This window comes from Arachis duranensis, chromosome 6 (assembly GCF_000817695.3).
Source record: "Arachis duranensis cultivar V14167 chromosome 6, aradu.V14167.gnm2.J7QH, whole genome shotgun sequence".
Classification (NCBI taxonomy): Eukaryota; Viridiplantae; Streptophyta; class Magnoliopsida; order Fabales; family Fabaceae; genus Arachis; species Arachis duranensis.
Window position 1 is genome coordinate 96,496,755 of NC_029777.3, and position 21,818 is coordinate 96,518,572.

The 21,818-nt window shown below is 30.7% G+C and overlaps 2 protein-coding genes across 5 annotated transcripts; both read left to right on the plus strand.

Moving 5' to 3' along the window:
* The first annotated feature begins 1,657 nt into the window (after positions 1–1,657).
* On the plus strand, positions 1,658–8,355 carry LOC107494792 (uridine/cytidine kinase UKL1, chloroplastic). 2 transcript variants are annotated; one of them, XM_016115831.3, is made up of 14 exons: positions 1,660–1,911; positions 2,018–2,109; positions 2,461–2,530; positions 3,156–3,274; positions 5,101–5,197; positions 5,490–5,569; positions 5,965–6,159; positions 6,415–6,498; positions 6,588–6,648; positions 6,816–6,876; positions 7,123–7,216; positions 7,316–7,388; positions 7,842–7,924; positions 8,015–8,355. In XM_016115831.3, exons 1-14 carry the CDS (start codon positions 1,791–1,793, stop codon positions 8,159–8,161), a joined length of 1,377 nt encoding a protein of 458 aa, XP_015971317.1. In that variant the 5' UTR covers positions 1,660–1,790; the 3' UTR covers positions 8,162–8,355. The 2 variants fall into 2 exon arrangements, with proteins under 2 accessions (XP_020980795.1, XP_015971317.1); XM_021125136.2 differs by having other exon boundaries at positions 1,658–1,911; positions 7,123–7,388.
* A 7,926-nt stretch (positions 8,356–16,281) lies between these two features.
* On the plus strand, positions 16,282–20,829 carry LOC107494794 (uncharacterized). 3 transcript variants are annotated; one of them, XM_016115833.3, is made up of 14 exons: positions 16,284–16,562; positions 16,649–16,763; positions 16,841–16,952; positions 17,094–17,138; positions 17,235–17,302; positions 17,406–17,460; positions 17,556–17,635; positions 17,738–17,821; positions 18,315–18,428; positions 19,441–19,559; positions 19,647–19,764; positions 20,133–20,266; positions 20,354–20,507; positions 20,595–20,820. In XM_016115833.3, the coding sequence occupies exons 1-14, from the start codon at positions 16,369–16,371 to the stop codon at positions 20,709–20,711; spliced, it is 1,509 nt and encodes a 502-aa protein (XP_015971319.2). In that variant the 5' UTR covers positions 16,284–16,368; the 3' UTR covers positions 20,712–20,820. The 3 variants fall into 3 exon arrangements, with proteins under 3 accessions (XP_052118792.1, XP_015971319.2, XP_052118791.1); XM_052262832.1 differs by lacking the exon at positions 18,315–18,428 and having other exon boundaries at positions 16,282–16,562; positions 20,595–20,829; XM_052262831.1 differs by lacking the exon at positions 17,406–17,460 and having other exon boundaries at positions 17,235–17,309; positions 20,595–20,821.
* Positions 20,830–21,818: the final 989 nt, after the last annotated feature.

Sequence of the window (21,818 nt, forward strand, 5' to 3'; positions counted from 1 at the left end):
TTTTTTAAATTCGGCAATTAAAGTTGATCTGACTCATTAAATGAAATTAGATTAACCATCGGATTATAATATCTGACCAACAATAAATTCGGACTTTAAGACTACATTTGAAAAAGAAATAGACTGAAAACGAGAGGCTGGAAGACATAGACAAAAAAATTGAGACTAAATTAAATTTATGTATTGTATTTACTGTAAAATATACTGGATTGAGTTATATTTAAGTATTATATTTTATTTAAGATAAATATAAAAATTAAAGAATGGATTTAAAATTAAAAAAATTAAATAAAAATATTTTTTTAAAAATATTATTAAAATTTCAGTATCTAATCTAAAAATTTTTAGTTTTTTATTATTATTTTTTATAAGTACTAAAAAGATTAAAATTTTATATTTTGAAACTAAAATTTTAATTTTAATCTCTAATTATTAAATACAGATACTGAATCTCAAATTTTGAGTTTCAATTTTATTTTTGGGTAAGTCTAGGGGACCAGTAATTCTATTGAATTTTGGCTAGCATGTAACCAGCAAAGAAAGGTGAGCCATTGGATGAAATCTCACACCAATCTCACACTATCAAATCATCATTGATGACTAATTGATGGCTAACAATCACAAAAGTTACTGTCCCCCTAGCATTGCTCTTTATTTTCTACAAATAAATACTATCTCTTACTCAAGTTCAATTGAAGGTAATTTAGAAATTTTTTCTACTATTTCAATTATGTGGATTATACAGGTTTGTGAAGTTATCTCCCATTAAAATTAGATCTTATCGGCTAACTCATTTATAAATATCTAGATCAAAAGTAAATAATTTATCCAATTTTTACTTAAATATAAATATTAGAGTCAATTTGGATCCTCTAAATTTTAAATTTTTACTTTAGAAGAAAAAATGTGATATCTTACCATTGAATGATTTCTTTTTCATATTTTTTCTTGGTCCCACTTATAAAATAAATGGTGAGAGATTACACTTTATACTTGTAAAATTCAAACTTTAGAGAATCTCTGTGGATCCCTATAGTTTCACCAAATTTTTAATTAGGTTCTTATATTTTTTTCCTTTTAATTGGGTCTATACACTGCTTTAATTTTGTAATTAACTCCTTCCTAGTGTAAAAAATATTAGAGTTAACTGAATATTTGTTTGCAAATTGAAGGTATTTATAATTAAAAACTTAATTAAATCTTTGACAACATATATTTTGGTAAAAATATTATGTTAATTTTAACATTTTTAACTTGAAAATGACGTAATTACAAAATTAAAAGTAGTGTAGGAACCCAATTGAAAGAAAAAAAATATAAGAACCTAATTAAAATTTGATGAAATTATAGGGACCAACAGAATAATTAAACCAATCCAAATCTCAAATTAATTACTTTTTTTTAGTAAATGTATTTTTTAATAAATTTAATTCTTACTACACTAACATAAATATATTTATTTTTTTTATAATTATTCACATAATTAATATAAAAAATAATTATTTTATTGAAATGTCATTACGTAATTAAATGTATTAAAATTAAATTTTTCTTATAATTTAGTCATTATTTTGAATAAAAGGAAATATAATTAAAAAAAAAAAGACACAGGGGCATCATAACACGAGGTATATTCGAGTGGCTCACTTAATTAATTGGCACAATACAAACACCAACCTTGACCAAATTCAACTTCACTCCACCACCACTGCCTTCTCCACAAATATCAAAACACAAGAAGCAGCATCTCAACTCTCAACATAACATAACATTGACAGAGCGAGCCAGAGATGCCGGAGGAAACCACGTCGATCGACTATGTCATGGAGGCAGCCTCGGGGCCACACTTCTCCGGTCTCCGCCTCGACGGCCTCCTCTCCTCCCCGCCTCTCAACCAGCCCTTCGTTATTGGTCACTCCTCCTTTCTTACTTCCATTTTCCCCTATTCTTTATATCTTTTAATTGTTTAAGTTAATTATTGAATGCAACTGAAACAAAGCTAAACATGCGTGCGCAGGTGTTTCTGGAGGTACTGCTTCTGGGAAGACCACTGTCTGCGACATGATTATTCAGCAGCTTCACGATCACCGCGTTGTTCTTGTCAATCAGGTTCCGATTTTTTTAAATAATAATAGTAATTGTTAAGAGTATATTTTAGATGTTATATAATAATATAGTATCATATTTTGCCTTGTATTTATATTGTTTTAGTTTGATTGTAGTTTAATTTTCTTGATATAATTATATTGTATTTTTAGCCTATAAATAGACATTCATCATTGTACATTCACACACAACATCTAGGTTATTTTTGAGTTATTATCGTGAATTTTATTAATAATAATAATAATAATAATAATAATAATAATAATAATAATAATAATAATAATAATAATAATAATAATAATAAGTTTAAAATTGTTGCATTAGGTGTATTTGGTTTTGTGTTTGTGTTTGTAGGATTCATTTTACCGTGGTTTGAGACCTGAAGAGTTGGAAAGAGTTCACGAGTACAATTTTGATCATCCAGGTATTTTTTTGAAAAATTATTTTATGTATTTATTTATACAAGCATGGCATCTTAGCTTGCAATTTCATAGAATGCAAATCAAGTTTAAAGAAACATTTCGATTTTTTCCCTTCTTGGATTGATTTTGTAACAATAGAATCTACTCAAATTTGGTTACATTTGATTATATGAGTGCTTGATTTGATTCTAGCTTTGTTTGTTGAAATTGACCTGTGTTCAGTAGTTAACCTTATAACCGATTTTCTTTCAGGTAAAAGCTGGTAGTGTACATTACAACTATAAAATCAATTTAATTCATATTTAATGTGTTACAACTTCCTAACATGGAAAGCGGAACTTTTTATCCAAAAATAAAAGGAAAGAAGAAATCGATTCATAAATCAATTTGATGACATGTTTTGATTATGAGTTTCAAAGATGGGACGATCCAATTCAATTAAAATCATTTTCAGTTTTAAATAATTCCAAAATATCCTTTTTCTGATAGTGAGTTCCAACATATCCTTAAATGATTCTATTGTTTTACACACCAAAAAAAAAGGAAGAAAAGAAAAGTTGTTTTATTGCCCTTTTTTTTTTTTATCTAATTTCCATTGCCATATGTTGAATCTTTATTTCCTTGTAGATGCCTTTGACACCGAACAGCTATTAGAGTGCATGAGAAAGCTTATTGCTGGCCAGAGTGTGCAGGTGCCAATTTATGACTTTAAGAAGCACCAACGGTGTTCAGATAGTTTTCGGCAGGTATCATTTCCCAGAATGTTCAAGAATATTTATATATGTAGTTGATGGATAAGGTTTACAAGTGGTCTTAGCAGGTGGTGCTTTAAGCATGACATTAGCCATTTTTTGTGCAAGTGAAGATGCAATGCAACCTTGAATTAATAGCATGATAATTGAATTTGGTTATTGGACATTTCGAGCTGCCTTTGGATTTGCATTATTCATTTGTTTTCCGCCTGTTCTGATTTGTTTCAGTCATTGATGTTGCGAGTTATACCCAGTATGCCCTTCAGTTACTTTAGTCTTCTAGATACAATAAAATAGTCTTATCGAGGATTTACTAATGTGTTTAATGCATATATTTTATGATTGAAAGAAGAAATATAATTAGATGGAGGAGTGCAAAGCAGAATTAAGTTATATAAACTATAATTAGAAGAGAGAACAATCATGTAGGCCCATTGGTTTTTTAGGTTGATATCTGCATAAAAGTTAATGGTATACCAGATCCATAAGTAAAATCTTGTTTTAAGTTTGGCCTATATACCCTCACCCTGGAAAAATGGAGGTCATCATGTTATTAGGGAGAAAAGAAAAACATGGAGAGATGTAATGAAGCAGAGGAAGTCTTCCATTCCTCTTCTTATATTAATCTATGGAGCTTTCTTCCAAAATCATTGTGTTGACACCAATAAGAGGTCAAAAGAATGGTACACATGGCAGAAGTTTTCCTTTTTACTCTTTCCAAAACCTTGAAACCTTAAAACTTACTGGGTTTTAACTCGGTACAAACTCAAGTTCCACTTTGCACACCAAAAGCCTTTTCCATGCAAATGACTGTTGTTCAATTCAGAAACATTTGTGTTGCTGTCTAATTAAAATCTTTCATATGATGCATTTTAGTGGGAAAAAAAATTTTGTTCAATTCCCACCAAATATAATAAATAGTGTATTTTGCACATGCAAAATCTCCATTGAAATATTTTGTATGTCTTACGTGTGGTCCAAACTCCATTTGTTTTTACATAGAAGAAATTTTATACAGGATTAAGTGGAGAATATACAAAGAGAATGGAAGATAAGAGGTCCTTGTTAAACTGAAAACAAGAACCAACAAATGAAATCATGAAAAGAACAAATCTTCCCAATTTCTTAGGCTCATTATATTCGAGTGAGAAACCTCTACAAAATCTTGCACCAAGTAAAAGCCGAGCACGTAATCCTATACCACAAGACCTGCTTGTCTGTATATTATTTGTCATTAAAGCAGCGTAGTTACATTCCAGAAAACTACATCAAACCTTTGAGCATAACGCTACAAGAAAAGTGATCAGCATTCTTACATAATTTGAAGCAAAGACAAACAAAGTTAGATTTAATAAAGCAAAGGACCTCTCTAATCCTCTGCATTGTCAATGACTTGGATGGCTTTTCTTTCAAAACCTTGGGTTGAAAACAACGATTGACCATAAGAGTGTAAACATGGCGAAAGTTTTCCTCCTTTCTCTTTCCAAAACCTTGAAAATCTTGTAATAATTATATCTGAATTTAGTCCAAACCATTTCTGAAAAAACTCCAACATGAACCCTAAAATTTTCTGTAATGGAAAACACTGATGGTCAATGTAAAAACATTTCTGTTGTTTCCTTGATAGTCTTACTTCATGCATACATCAGTAGATGAACTTAGTTCATGAGGTCCTACAAAATATAAGTACATTTTGCACCTGTTGAAGTATTTACCATATTTTATATTTTATGAGCATTCAAATGTATCAGACATTGCTGTGGCAATAAATTTTGTATTTTTTTATGGTTTTTGATTTGCCATCTCTAATTTCTGCTCAGGTCAATGCTTCTGATGTCATTATATTGGAGGGAATTCTTGTATTCCATGATCAGGATGTCCGGGATTTAATGAACATGAAGATCTTTGTTGACACAGGTTTGTTTGATATGCCCCATCGCATGTCATGTATTTTTATAAAATACTGGGAATTTATTGGGAAAATTTTCCATCTCTATTTCTAACGTCCTCTTGTTTTGAATCGTATTCATGCAACTGCTTTTAAAAAATAAATTGAAATGGAAACTTTCCCTATTAGATTGGCTGCCAGCTTAGGTTTGAATATCACTATGCATTATACAAAATCTATTATTCTTACACTCTATGAAAGCTATCCCTTGTTCCTTATTAACTCTAGTTTTATCTTTAACTGTCAATTGTTTGTTTGCAGATGCTGATGTGAGACTAGCTCGTAGGATTAGACGTGACACAGTGGAGCGAGGGAGGGACATAAACTCTGTTCTTGAACAGGTATTGCCAACAATATTCTCAGTAACCACAGTTTAATTGCACCTAGGCTAATAATGAGTATGAATTCTTATATATATATATTTTAATGAGTTTGAAGCATGAGATTTGGATTGATTAAGTTATATGCTAGACTATGCAGTTGATATGTATGAAGAGTAGTTTGATCTAAGAGGTGAAGCTGAGTAAGGTATAGAATTAATGGGATATGCATGTATTAATGTGAAATAGGCTAAAGGAATTAGTGAAATGATATGGTTGTATTAGCTGTAATGCTGTGAGAATTTATTGAGATTAGTTGGACAAGCCTATGGATGTTAGGATATCCTTTTTCAAATGAAATGTGAACAATCACTTCTAAGATTTATATCTTACTGCCTACAATGCTGATTTTGCAGTACGCAAAGTTTGTTAAGCCTGCCTTTGATGATTTTGTTCTACCGTCAAAGAAGTATGCTGATGTGATCATTCCTCGGGGAGGTGATAATCATGTTGCCATTGATTTGATCGTGCAACATATCCGCACAAAGCTTGGTCAACATGATCTGTGCAAAATATATCCAAATGTTTATGTTATTCAATCAACATTCCAGGTATATATAAACATCTGTGATATTTTTATCCCCCCCCTCCTTTTTAAATTTTCATTTTTAGAATTCAAAATTCTGGATGATCATGTGGCATAGTCGTGTATCTGATAGAAACAGACCAGATAACTTTCCTCAATGAAGCATTTTACAGACCTGGATAATTTTTGCAGTTATCATTTCTGTTTATAGGCTACAAGCGGGTATAGTTTTACTTGTTCCTTTTTTTATTTGGTTGTTTATTGATTGTGCTTGTCTCAGATAAGGGGGATGCATACATTGATTCGTGACAAAGACATATCAAAGCATGATTTCGTATTTTATTCTGATCGGCTTATTCGTCTGGTACTGTATGCGCTATTGCTCTCTTATTGTGGGTTTTTATTTCCTTAGTGTGCTGGTATATCAGAGATAACTTCGTTTTCTTATCATAGGTTGTTGAGCATGGTCTTGGTCATCTCCCATTCACCGAAAAGCAAGTCGTTACTCCAACAGGTAATTTTCTACCCTAGTCCAACTCTTGGAAGTTTTTATGTTTATCACAACCACTGTTCTTGATTTGGACCAAGAGTTGTGTTTTGGGAACTGATTCATATATGCTTACTACATGAACTTTGGCTTGTGTTGGTTATACTGATTCACTGAAATCATGTTTCAAACAGGATCTGTCTACACTGGTGTTGATTTCTGCAAGAAACTATGCGGTGTTTCAATTGTTCGAAGGTGAGCTTTGAGCCAGGTATTGGTTTTGGCAGGTCCAGTCTAATTAGGATAGTGCTACTATAAATGCATTGATTGAAGCTTTAACATTACTTCTCTTTTTTGATTAGACTAGTAGTCTAAGTTTGCATTTACCATATAGTTATCAACTTATCGTTCAGTCCTTATTCTAAAATTAGAATTATTCACCATGATATTCTGTCTAGGCCATTTGCCTCAAGCTGGATATTTGTCATTTTTGTATAACAGTGGTGAGAGCATGGAGAATGCACTTCGCGCATGTTGTAAGGGCATTAAAATAGGGAAAATTCTGATTCATCGGGATGGAGACGATGGACAACAGGTATATAAAACTTTCAGAACAGAAGTGACTTATAGGAGAGACCTCATCTATAGGATGGATGTTGTGTTTAATGGTAGAATCCTTTGCTTTTTTGAGCAGCTTATATATGAGAAGCTTCCCAAGGATATTTCAGAACGGCATGTCTTGCTTCTCGATCCTGTCCTTGCTACAGGTGATTTCTTTATATGCTCTTGAAAAATTTCCTATGTTTTCGTCTCTTTAACTACTTAGTGTTCTAATATATCTATATTACTGTTTTCATGTTACAGTGGGATATATTTACTGAAACTTTTTATGCGAGCAATTCATGCTTGCCCTTCTATTGTATTCTTTAATTCATGTGGGAGAAATCCTATTTCATATATGTAGGAAGTGTTAACCTAGGAAGGGAAAGAAGTAGCTATTTACTTAAAGTTGTTCACTCTAACGGTGTAGCACAGTGGTTGTTACTGATTCGCATCATATTTGTGAACATGGAATACTATTGTATTTTCTTTTTTTGTTTTGGGAGCGATGACCATTAAATATTTTCATTATTATTCTGGTCGTCTAGCATTGATTTGTGTTGCTAATTCATTTTGTTTCGATGCTGATAAAATGTTGACATCAATAACTTACATTGTAGGTAACTCCGCCAACCAAGCAATTGAGTTACTCATTCAGAAAGGAGTTCCAGAGTCCCACATTATATTCCTGAATCTCATTTCTGTGAGTTCAAATTTGGATGCCTTCACTGCATATATAATCGCAAGTATTTGTTTTTTATTTCTAACTCAATGTACACACTTTTGAATTCAGGCTCCTGAGGGGATCCATTGTGTGTGTAAACGGTTTCCCTCACTGAAAATTGTCACATCTGAGATTGATGCCGCCTTAAACGATGAGTTTCGGGTTATCCCTGGATTGGGGGAGTTTGGGGATCGCTACTTTGGTACAGATGATTGATTCTACAGGCTAAGTGTAACCTGATCTATTTGGGTAGGCTGCGTAGTCATAAGAAATGAAAAGGAGAACAATGCATTGTAATGAGATATAAAAGATTCAGAAGCCGACTTTGTCTATGATTTGGTGCAACCAGATTAAAATAAAAACGAGCGTAACTCACTGTTATATTGATAATGCATGAGTGGTTTTCATCATGTTAGTTTGCAGTAAAGATGGTGTCATACAAAAAATGCTAGTAGAAAATTCAAACTATGTATCTGTTTGGTGATTATGTGCAAAAAAGCTTTTTGCTATACATAATACATAAATAGGTCTAAAAAATGTATCGAAAATGATTGAACATTGAAGTAACAAATGAATTAGTAGGTTTTACGTATTTCTTTTGAAGTATACATAACCCTAATAAAAATATGACAAAATATTCACATTATAATATTTAGGAGTGAATTTTTATTTTCAACTTTAACAACTAAATTGTTAACTTCTAATTCTAGACCTGCAGCGACAGTAATAATGCCTAATTATATAGCACATGGTCCAACAATGCCATTGCGTTTTGTTATAAATTTGGAGTTAAATTTATTTATGTGTTGAACTGTTGATCTCTTTTGGAAACATTTTCTGGTTTTTCACTTGATGATCAAATAGTTTTCACAATTTTAAATTAGGAATCTAGTTAGTTCCTCAGTCAATTAATAGTGTTAACGGAAATTTGAAATAGAATGTTAACGGTCACTATGACATGTTATTAGGTGAGATGATAAGGCGAGAGATGTGTTGTTTTCCTGCTTGTACGGGATAATGAAATTGGTCATTCAATATTCAATCTTAAACGGTGACTCTATCAACAATGTCAATGGAAAAATAGTGTGCAAGTTTGCTGCCAGTAAGGATGAAATTGTATCCATGGCGGGTGCTTTGCGAATTGCGAGGCGAAATTGTTATCAAATTTTGATAAATTTTTATACAAATTTAATTAAAAAATTAAGTCTTAGAAACTGATAAGCATACAGAATTTTTTTTTTATGATTTTGGTTGTAAATGACCTAATTTTTTTAAAGAATAAAAAAAGTTCAAAAATTTAATTTTATTTTGACTTTTATTATAATTTTTTTAAATAATTATCTAAATATCTTTATCTTTATCTTTATCTTTATAGTATACAAATGGGAAGCTTATATGCTGACGTGACACTCATACGTTAAGTCTAAAAGTTTATTTACTTAGGTGTCGTCACTAGAAATTTTTAGAATTATATTTATAAATTATAAATGATTATTTGCTTAGATTGTTATTTTCAAATTCAAAATTATTTGTTTGGGTTGTTTCACTTAGATTGTTATTTTTTAAATTTTAAATTATTTTACTGAGGTTGTTATTTTTTAAATTTTAAATGATTTTACTTTATCTGTAGATTTAATTCAAATTTAAATTAAAGTCAATTAAATTTAAAAAATTTTAGTCATGAGTCAACTATAAAAATATAAGTTATGAGACATATATAACACCACAATTCAAAGTACATCGATCGCTTTCTTTACATATATCCAAAATCTAAAATTACTTTACTTATTCTAATGACTGGTATTCACAAAATTGTAGAGACCAATCCTACAATTGACAATTTGTGTGTACATATACAAGTGATATGGTTATGGACACTATCAAGTTATGAAAATTCTCAATTGTCATACTCAATTGAGATGGTTTGGCTCGATGAAGACGTGAGTTTCTTACTAATTTTTTTATATTATTTTAAATTTATATTATTTATATTTTAAAATTGTTTGTCTATCCCCATTTAATTGTTCTTTAATTTTTTTTATTAATTATAGGGAGAAATAATACACCTCCTCAATTAAGAGAGCTTCTATGCCTCGATTCGTGAATTTGCTAAGAGAGATAATATCTTACCAAATAAGATATTTTGGGGTTAGGAAAGAGTTGTGTAGAGATACTTGATCCACTTCTATTGATAAGTTCTAACCAATTTTTTTATTATTAATAGATTATATGATACCTGCATTGAAAGGAGATCCATCGGATATCTTTATCTTTATAGTAATACACATGGGGAGCTCATTTGCTGACGTGGCGCTCATACGTTGAATATGAGAGTTTATTTGCTGACATGTCGTCACTAGAAATTTTAAGATTTATATTTATAAATTATAAATTATTATTTGCTTAAGTTGTTATTTTCAAATTTTAAGTTTGGGTTGTTTTACATAGGTTGTTATTTTTTAAATTTTAAATTATTTTATTTGTTTGGGTTATTTTAGTTAGGTTGTTATTTTTTAAATTTCAAATTATTTTATTTAAATTGTTATTTTTTTAATTTTATTTAGATTTTACTTATGTTGTTCTTTTTTATATTATAACACTATTTTTTAAATATCTGTTAATTCTTTTTAGCATTATTTTTTAAAATTTTAATTGTAAAACACCACAATTTAAAGTACATCAATTCCTTTCTTTACATATATTCAAAATCAATCTACTTACTCCAATGGCTGATATTCACAAAATTGCAGACATCAATCCTACTATCCACAATTTATGTGTATGTATACGAGTGATACAGTTATGAACACTACTAAGTTACGGAAATTTTTCATTGCCATACTCAATTGAGATGGTTTGGCTCGATGAAGACGTGAACTTTCTACTAATATTTTTTATTTTATTTTAAATTTATATTATTTATATTTTAAATTTATTTGTTTATTCCTATCTAATCGTTCTTTGATTTTTGTTCATCAATTCTATTTTATTTTATTTTGCATGTTTTGTAGTCTTTGACAAGGAGGCAAAACAAGTTTTGGGAAAGAGCTGTGTAGAGATACTTGATCCACTCCTATTGGTAAGATCTAACCAATATTTATTTCTAAAAATATTAGTGAAGATATTTTTATTGGTAATTTTTATATTATTTATTATTAATATATTACGTAATATCCTGTAGAAAGGAGATCTATCAGATACACCTACACTTTTACTCAACCTAATTGATAAGATCTTTCTCTTCATCATTGAAGTTAATCCACATTTTTCATCTTCTTATAAAGTTAAGATAACTGATAATGTGGACCTCATAAATAAATTCAAAGATGCTCACCCTATTCAAATTGTGAGTATAATCATAAGTGTACTTTCTATTAAAAATCAGTTTATTTTTTGCTTCTTTGGTCATTAGTAGTATCTAATTTATAAATAATAATAAATAATTAATTATAATTTTAGAATGTTGATTACACCGGTGGTTTGCTTCCAATTTTAAAGGCATCATCAATCATTAAAATGGAAAAAAGTAGAAGGTACTAAGGTATTTGTTCAAAAAATAAATTTTTTGTTTGTTTGTTCTCTCAAAATTAGATCTTAATTTTATTAAAAAAATATTAGTGAGATAAAATCAAAGGTTAGAAAGAAATCTTTAATTTAACGTGGTAAAAGTACATAATTTGTTGCTTGAATTCTCCAATGAAGTTACGGCCAATGGTGAATCTGAATGGTTGAAAAATGCTATTACACCAACTAAGCGACTATTCTCGGAGTCGGAAGATTCGAAGGTGGAAGGAGATACCTCAACTTGCAAGAAGATCAAGATTGAGAATGAAACTTGAGAATTTGGATGCACATATTTTGGAATCCCTTTTAGAGTCTATCTAATAGAATAATGCCAATCATACGTTTGTTTTGGTAGAAACATTGTCTTTTCTTGAATCGTTGTTACCTTTTGAATTTTTAAAATACACTTTCTTAGATTGTTGGGTATTTAATTTTTAATATTGTTGAACTAATAATTTGTTTAGGTGTCATCATTAAAATTTTTTAAATATTATTTATAAATTATAATTTATTATTTGCTTAAATTGTTACTTTAAATTTAAAATAATCTTTTCTCTAGACCGAATACAAATGAGGAGACTTTGTGCTGACGTGATTAAATATCGTTATTAGAAATTTTTGTAATTTTATTTATAAATTAATAGATTATTTGGTTAAATTGTTAGATAATAATAAGGATTTAGTTTTTGAGTTTATTAGTAAGGTAGTTAAATATTTAAATCTTAATATTATTAAACTAATTTAAAAAAATTAATAAATTATTTGGTTAGATTGTTAGATATTAATAAAGATTTAATTTTCGAATTTATTAACAAGCTAGTTAGATATTTAAATCTTAATATTATTGAATTAATTTAAACAAAGTTATTTATAAATTATTTTAAAATTAAGACGGTTGTTTAATAATGAAATCAAAATTTAAAAGTAATAACAAAACAACAAAAAGCAAGTAATAGTAAGAAACAAGTTCGAAAACAAAATAATAAGAGCTTAATTTGAAAATAGAAACAAAACGTTATCTTTAAAAGAGGTTGTTATTTTTTAAACTTAGTTATTTCTTTAAGTTGTTTTGCTTAGGTTGTTATTTTTTAAATTTTAAGTTATTTTTCTTAGGTGGTTATTTTTTAAATTTTAAGTTATTTGCTTAGTTTGTTATTTTTTAAATTTTAAGTTATTTACAGATTACTCTTTTAAATCATAAATTATTATTATTATTTGTTTAAGTTGTTACTTAAATTTTAAGTTATTTTCTCATAATTAAATATTTTAAAAAAATTTTAAAAAAATACATATCTCAGTTAAGAAGGCTCTTGTGACTCGATTCATGAATTTGTTAAGAGAAATCGACAATGAATAATCAATTATTATTTTTTAAATATAAACACTTACACATAATAGATGAGTAAAATGAAATTTATGAATTTTAATATTAACTTCATTGTAAGTCTATATATTTGAATTTTTTTATTTGAGTATTTTGTATTTAAATTATTATTTTAATTTTATTTTGTTAAAAACATTTATAATATTAATTTTGTTTGTACTTGAAGGATTTTAATTTATTAAAAAATTATTTTTTAAATAAATATTTTTTCTATCTTTTTATTTAAAATATTATTATTGATATGTTAATATTAAAAATATAAAAAATAAACATACTTTTAAAAAATACTTTACGTCGTTTTATCTTATAAAATAAATAAATTAATTAATTATTCTATTTAGATTGTTATTTTATTTTTATTTTGTAATAAATATTTTTGTAATATTAAATTTTTTGTGCTGGAAGAATTTTAATTTATTGAGAAAAAAATTATTTTTGGTGAATAAATATTTTTTTATTTTTTTATTTAAAATATTATTATTGGTATGTTAATATTAAAAATATAAAAGATAAAATATATTTAAAAAAATGTATTATAAGATGAAATAATTTTATGATTGTGGGTATTTATTTACATTGGAGGTTATATGGAGAACTTTGGCTTATGATATTCAGTTATGAGATTAATCTTTTATTTATCTAGAAAACAAAATATCATCTTTAAGGGTGTGGATACCTCTCCCTAACATGACGCATTTTGACGAGTGAGTGTGGGGGGTTTCGGCTATCATCCCTATCGTCAAAAGCAAAACCGTGAGGCCTTGTGTGCCAAAGCGGACAATATCATGCTAGCGTGTGTCTGAACTGTTACAGATAGTATCAGAGTCAGAACTCGGATTGATGTGTCAGCGAGGGCACTGGACTCCCTTAGGGGGTGGATTGTAAGGTCCTACATCGGTTGGGGAGGGGAACGAAGCATGCCTTATATGGGTGTGGATACCTGTCCCTAGCATGACGCATTTTGACGAGTGAGTGTGGGGGGTTTCGGTTATCATCCCTATCGTCAAAGAGAAAACCGTGAGGCATTGTGTGCCAAAACGGACAATATCATGCTAGCGGGTGGTCTGGGCTGTTACAGGAGGCCAACAAAGAATTTGAAGCAGGTCAAACTTTAACATATGTTGAGTTTCCAAATCAATTTGTTTATAAAATAGAAGAAAGGGAATGATATCCACACAAGAGAGAGTATTTTATCGGGAGATTAAACTATGTTCCACCGGATACATCTGATATCTACCATATGAGAATTTTGTTAATTATTCAAAAAAATTGTGTAACATATGAGTTTATTAAGATAGTTAATGGGATTACATATCCTAACTTTCATGATATTTTCTATTTTATGGGACTGCTGTGTGACGATAGAAAATTCATTGCAGCTATTAACGAAATTTGATCATCAATTGAGAAAACTGTTTGTGATGCTGTTGATATCTAATAGTGTTAACAAACTAAAACATATTTAGAATGTAACTTAGACATTATTCGTTGACGGGATACTATACATGAAGAGAAAAATATTAAAACCAAGGTATTTCACTATGTGGTCAATCATTATCGCATGTAGGACTTTACTTACCAAAATCAGTGTTTATCAATGGGCAACTTTACGATATTTGGTCAAGAATTAAGAGTCGCAATGGCTTGAACATTCTAATTCTAAATAAAGACAGGAATCCAAACTCATCAATAACAAATATCGCGTTCAACAAAATTTTTAATAATATTTAGATAAGAAAATAGTATTTTCATTTTAGTAACATGTTATGATTTGCACTTTTATACAAATATTTGTCGTAGATATAACTAATTTATTAACTATACTTTTAGACTTGAAATAAAATGTGTAACATGGGCACAACATCATATGCCGATTACCTTTCTAATGAGGTTAGTAAAATACTAGGTTGTTGATAAATTTTCATTAGTCTTATAATATACAGTTTAGTGTAAAATTAACATGCTATTATTATAGTTATATATGTTCTTATTTTTTCAGGTCTATTTTCTTATGGCTCAAGAACATTATAGACTTCAAACTGTTCTATTTGTATTTTACTTTAAATAAAGATAAAATAACATATTAAATACATTTATTATATAATGACAATAATAATGTTGTACTAAACTTGAAAAGTTTATAATTACAAAATATTACTTTTTATTTATCATGTGAAATTAAAATATAAGTCCGTGCATCGCACGGGTTTAACACTAGTTTTTATACAATTCACTAGGGATGTACATGGGTCGGGCCACACCGCGTTTGGCTTAATCTAGACCCGGCCGGAAATATAGACCGGGCCTAATGTTTGGACCCTAACCCGATCCTAGACCCGATAAAACCTACGCACATTCGGGTCGGGTGAAAACCGCGTCTTTAGCATGTAAAAATCACCTAATCTCCAACCTTTATTTCACAATTCACATAGTAAAATTTACTTAAAAAATTATAACAAAAACCAACCATTTTCTAAAATTAAAGCATAACCATAATCAATACAAATATTGTCTAACACCAAATATTTAAATCAATACAAATAACACAATATTATGCATTAGTGTAAAGTCTTATGCATTTTAAACATAAAAACATTAACTTATAATCTTATAAATGACTAATAACACAAGATATTAAGGTTTACAATATTTAAATTCCACATAAGAATAACCATCATCCAACATAAAATATTAATTGTGTATGATGACCAGGCCATCGGGTCGAGTTCGGGTGACCCGAGCTATGACCCGACCCGACCCAAAATAATGACCGGATCTATTTTTGAGACCCTTACCTGACCCTAAACCCGATAAAATCACACTAAATTAGCCCCTAAAATATTCGGGACCCGGCCGGACCATGTACACCCCTACAATTCACATACTATACTAGTATAACACTTATAAAAATTATGTCAAATTTTTAAATATTTAAAAACATATTTATAGTTTTTATTTTTCCTTTTCTAATTTTTCTTAGCATAATGAGCGAGAACTTTTTAATTTTAATATGGAAAGAGGGTTGGTATATAGTAGAGTTATAAAGATATATAGTATTTTACCAGGATATGAAGACTGCGCAAGACAAATCCGACTATTCGATTAGAGGTACTGAAAATCTGGATCTGATTTGTTTGTTGGCAGAAAATCATGAGTCCAATTTGTGTACGGACAGAAAATTCTGAGTTCAATTTCAGTATTCACAAAATTTTGCTCCACACAAGTCAGACCGTTCAATTTGTGTCTTTCTTTTTCTGCAATAAAATCGAATTGGTCCAATTTCTTTCCACTAAAACAAAAAATTAACCGCCATCACAACCATGTATATCTCCCCAATATTCCATAACTGAACCTAACTCACATGTCAATCTCATAAGAAAAAAATTAGCCTAATGAGTGACATGGGCATGGCCATGGGATATTTTGCCTCGTTCGTTATCCACTCCCAAAACACAGCAAGCTCCTCCCTCAAACAATGACCCTCCGTCTTCTCTCAGCTCCACCGTCCATCCCTCTCTTCACCTGCCATGCTTCCTCCACCACCGCCGCCGCCGCCCGTCCCCTCCCTTCGCCTCCGCCTACGCTTCCTCAACTCTCGTCGTCACCCCCTACTTCTTCCACTCCTCAGTCCCCGCTAACTTGCGCACTTCACTGCCCACACTTCCAGTCGTAAGAACCACCATCTCCTCTCTTTCATTGTTTCTCTATCTTTTGTAACGTTTGTTTTCTTCGCTCTGTAAATTTTTTTTTGGCAGGTGCTCCGGGTGCACGCACGAGTTCAATCTCCACCGTCCGGATATACTGGAAGATGCTTCCGATTTCTTTCGGAAACATGGAGTCTCCGATTTCACTTTCGATACCTGCAAACTGGTACTTTTCGATTTCGTTTTCAACTCCGAATTGTAATTAATTAATTAATTAATTTTTATTTGGATTGGTCTTGTTAGTGGGGTTGGAGGTGCCGTGCGAAATTGGCTGTGCGTGGCTCTTCATCGGACCCTCTCATTGGTCTCTATGAAGAGGGTACTCACAACGTAGTTGACATTCCACAGTGCAAAGGTCTTCGCTTGCCTCTGTTTTATTAATGCGTCTGTGTTTTTTCTTTATTATTAGCAATAATAAATTTCATATTAGTGTTCTTATTCGTTAACATGAAATTATGCTAAGTAAGCTTTCTGTGTGCTGTGATCTCTTGGGCAGCTCATCATCCTAATATTAATGCTGCTGTTGAGCTGCTTAGACAGGGTAATTTCTTGTAATTTTTGTTAATTATTTTCTTATTTTATTTTCTAATGCAGTTTTTTGTTAAGTTCTTTTGGGCCATTTCTGAATTTTGTCTAGGTATTGCTGAATTGGATATTGAACCATATGTTGAAGATGAGGGTACGGGCGAGTTGCGATATGTTCAGGTAAACGGTATGTAATAATATTGAATATGTTAGTTTTTTAGTTCAATTGACAATTGAAGTTCTGGATCGGGAAAGTTTTTTGATGTCGGGTGGGTGTATGCAGATGGCTGTAACAACACACAACACGTCTCTTCCAGCAGCAGAAAGATATATGAATGGTTCCTTGTTGCTGTTGAATTATGTGAATAAAATTGAATTGATATTGTTTTGCTGATGGAGTTAATTAAATTGAATTGAATTTATACTGTTTCAGGAAAGGTTCAGGTTACTTTAGTTTGGAATTCAAGAAATGAAAATTCACCTAGTTCAGATAAATTGAATGAATTGGCAAATGTAAGGTTGCTGCTTCCTTTACTTTTTTTAAATGACATAAGTTACTGTGTCAATGCCCTTTTAATCATATAATAAAGTGATAATTTATATGATTGGCTGCAGTTTCTATGGAAAAACGGTGGGCCCAAGAGCAAGCTTCATTTACTCCATTCTGTGTGGGTCAACTTTCAGACTTCGACAAACAATGTGAGTTAATATATTTTTTTTTTTCATATGAAACAAATGAATGACTTGTGTTTGGCTAACTGGAAAATTGTATTGTGAATGTCATTTGGCAATGATGGACGTATAGTTTCAGTTGTGAAGGAAAGAAGGTGCTTGTTTCTTTACTGCTTTTGAATATAAATCATATGACATTGTTATACAAGTTCTCGCTTAACACTTTAAGATGGGGGAAATTTGCCACATGATAGCATTGTGTCTTGAATTATTTCTTTAATTGTAAGTGATGCTGGACTATGCATCTTTGCAAATGGTCAAAATGGAACTGGAGGTTGACAGGAATGATTTCGTTAATACAAATTTGATGAAGTTTTTGGATATTGAAATTTAATATTTATGTCACTTAAGCTATTCTTTTCTGGGATACCATCTATGCCGATCTTGCAATCATTTTTTTGTTTTGGTAAGATATTTTTATATATAGTCATGCCTTTAAAATGTTTACTTCATGGCCCAGATAATTTTTGGGAATAGATGGAGACATCTTCTTGGAGAGAGAGATTTTTGGGAACATGTTGGTGGAATTGATGTGTCCTTGGCTCCTTCTAGTTTTGGCCAGGCAAACACTAGGGTAAAGACTCTAATTCTGTGAATTATCATAATCTATTTGGCAATTCTGGAATGTTTTCAATTGATAGTTTGATTCAGTTACCATTGAAGCATGGACAAGAAACAAAATATAAACACTACACATTTATATAGAGGTAAAATCATGGTATAGATGTACATAGCCGGTAGATAACAAGTGAAATGAATGGATTTATAAATCCATTCTAATTATGTATTTTATCAAATCTTATCATTTTTAAAAGATTTGTACTGAAATGAATTGATTTGGGTTTCTTAAGTTTTAAAAGACCTTTTTATGCCTCCTAATTTTAAGACTCTCTCTCTGAGAGAGAGATGTGAGTAATGAAGCACAGGGTAGAAGAGAGAGAGAGAGAGAGTTCTGAAGCAATGAATCTGTGCTTATATACATAACCAGTGCAAAGGGTAGAAGAGCCTTTACATGCTTAAGTTAGTTGGGGGGTTATCCTAGCTGGCACTTGCTCTAGCTATCTAACGGATCAGCTTAACTTTTTCTACTTCTTCTAGACTCTTCTAGACTTCTACTCAGCTCACTCTATTATGCCCCCTAAAACTGGCTTTCTACAACTCTGAAAATCTGTTACCAGTAAGTTCTCTCTCAGGCTCAGAAACTTTTCTCTAGATACTGTGTTAGTGAAGATGTCTGCTGGCTGCTCATCAGTGTGGGAATATGAACAACTAGTAGCCCTCCTTTTAAGTGTTCACGCTTTGTAAGAATTAAACCAAAGAGCAAAACTAAATTGATGAGATGGAGGAGCGACATTCATAAAATACATTCTCCTTTTGTGAAAATGTTTTGTTTCAGTATTCTTATATCACAAAGGTCCACTTCTAATAACAGGACTAGTATCTTTCTTACTTTCACGTGATTTTCCAGCTGTTGAATCATTAACTGATGAGCGTTCTATAATATAATTGATATTTGATATGTACAAAACCTGTTTATATTGCATGAGATGATAATAACCAATATTTTGATATTCCTTCATTTTCAGGCTTTTGATGTCTTGCTTCGGAAGTTACAGAAATATGTTCCACATGGGGCATCTGTTGCAGATTTGTATGCTGGAGCTGGGGTAATTGGGTTGTCATTAGCTGCCACTAGAAAGTGCAGGCAAGAGTTTGTGGTTCTATGCGTCTAAATTGTTACTTTTTGTTACATCGTGGCGTTTGAGAATTTATGTTTCTAGTTGTCTTTCAGGTCCGTTAAATGCATCGAGATTAACAAAGAGTCAAAGGCATCTTTTGAGAAGACTATTGGTCGGTTGCCTGCCACAGTTGACAGCAGTATCACTTGGCATCATGCCGATGCTTCCAGAGTTAGTAGTGAATATTTGAAGCCTCATCATACATTTCATGTTTTACCTCTATTATTTTTCTGATTTATGTAACTTTTATTGCTACAGCTTAAATTTCGGTGTGCATGTTTCATCAGAAGTATAAAGTAAATGCATTAGAATGATGAAAATTAATGTTGATTCAAAATATCAAAACTAAATTGCTGTCAAATTCCGAAGTGTTAAATTAAACTGATTTAAAAAAATTCAGCACTAAATTGATGCCTTTTACATGTCAGGAGGACTAAAAATGATTTAAATTTTTTTTTTTATCAGTCTATGTGATGATTTTATTTGAAAAGAATAGAAAGATGAACTTTGGAATTGATTGCTATTATCCTTGTCGCCAGGAACCTTTTTTATGGCTTGTGGGTTCAGATGTTGTTGTTGTTGATCCTCCCAGAAAAGGACTAGATGTATCACTAAAAGATGCATTGCAGAATATATCATCAATGGAGCGAAAAGTCTTTTCATCATTTGAGAGGTTGTTCCTTTTGTTAACAGATGAATTCTGGTAAATTTGAAAATATTTCCCTTTGCAAATTTCTGATTCATTGCAAGTTAATTGCAGCTCAAACTCAGTCAAGGAAGAGAAACGACCGTGGGTTTTACGTGCTAAAGAAGATTCAGTCCAGGTTGGAAGAAAACCGCCTCCTGAGAACATTCCTCAATCAGTGCCCCAAACCCTGATTTACATAAGTTGTGGATGGGAAAGCTTTAAGGAGGTATTCCCATGATTTATGTTTTATGATTGTGCTTCGACTTTTTAAAACTTGAATTATCTATATGTTAATTTGATGAATTGTTGACAGGACTGTAAGTCATTGTTGTCCAGTAAGGCTTGGCATTTGGATAAAGCTCATGGGTTTAATTTCTTTCCTGGTACCCAAAGGTATTTATGTCATTTCTATAACTTAGTATTTGTTTAATTATGTGTGTTTTAGTATTTATTCTTGTCACTATATTTTTTATCAACAGAGGGAAAAACATATTTGTGCAGTTAATAAATCTTCATCTTCCATTTTCTCAATTTGAATTACATCCTATTTTCAATCCAGTTCTTGTTATGATTTATCTAGAAACCTAAAACTTATTATTTTTTCGTTTCATTTGTTCATATTTCTCTGTAGTAAGAAATTAACCTTTGTAGTTCTACTTAAGAGGTATGGATATGTGAAGCACCTGAGAGTTTCAAGTGGTGCTAACTTTTCTTCTTTAGTTGAGCGAAAGTAGGAAATAAGAATCAAACCTTATATTCATTTCCACTTAGCCCTAAATGCTATATTCTAAAATAAAAATGAACCAGCTTAATAAATATTTATATAACCTTTATTCTTATAGTTCTCATATACATATCTATATATGGTAGAGGGGACCTCAGAAAAAGAAACCTGGAAAGAAAAAGAAAAAACACTTGTAATTGTCTGAGAGACTGAGACCTTAAGTCCTTAACTAACATACTGATCAAAATCGAGGAAGTTTCATTTGCACCTGCAACATGGATGGAGCAGATAAATTTAGTAGCAATCTTATATAATTGCCATTCTCTGGGAGGGTTTTTGTACTGTTGTTAAAAGGAGTTTTGTATAAAAACAAAATTTTGATTAATTTTTGTAGAAATAATATTAAATTAAATTTTGAGTGTAGTTTTTTTGTGCATCTTGTTTGTCTTCATGCTGTCAATCCAAGTAACACAATCCAGATGAGAAACTGCTGGCACAAGAGGAAAGCGTAGCTATGGGTTGTCCCAATGTTTTCTTCAGCCATGCTAGATTTTGTTTTACATGTTTAGTTTAACTTTTCAATTTCATGTAAAATCATGAATTTTGCTAGCTTGGTGATGATTTAAATGACCAAGAACTAACTTTTGACAAGCCTTTTATTCTTAAATCTAAATTTTATCCGACAAAAAAAAAGGCTCCATACACAAGCATCTCGTATTAATGCAAGCCTTTTATTCTTAAATCTAAATTTTATCCGACAAAAAAAAAAGGCTCCATATACAAGCATCTTGTATTAATGCAAGGTCCAGAAAA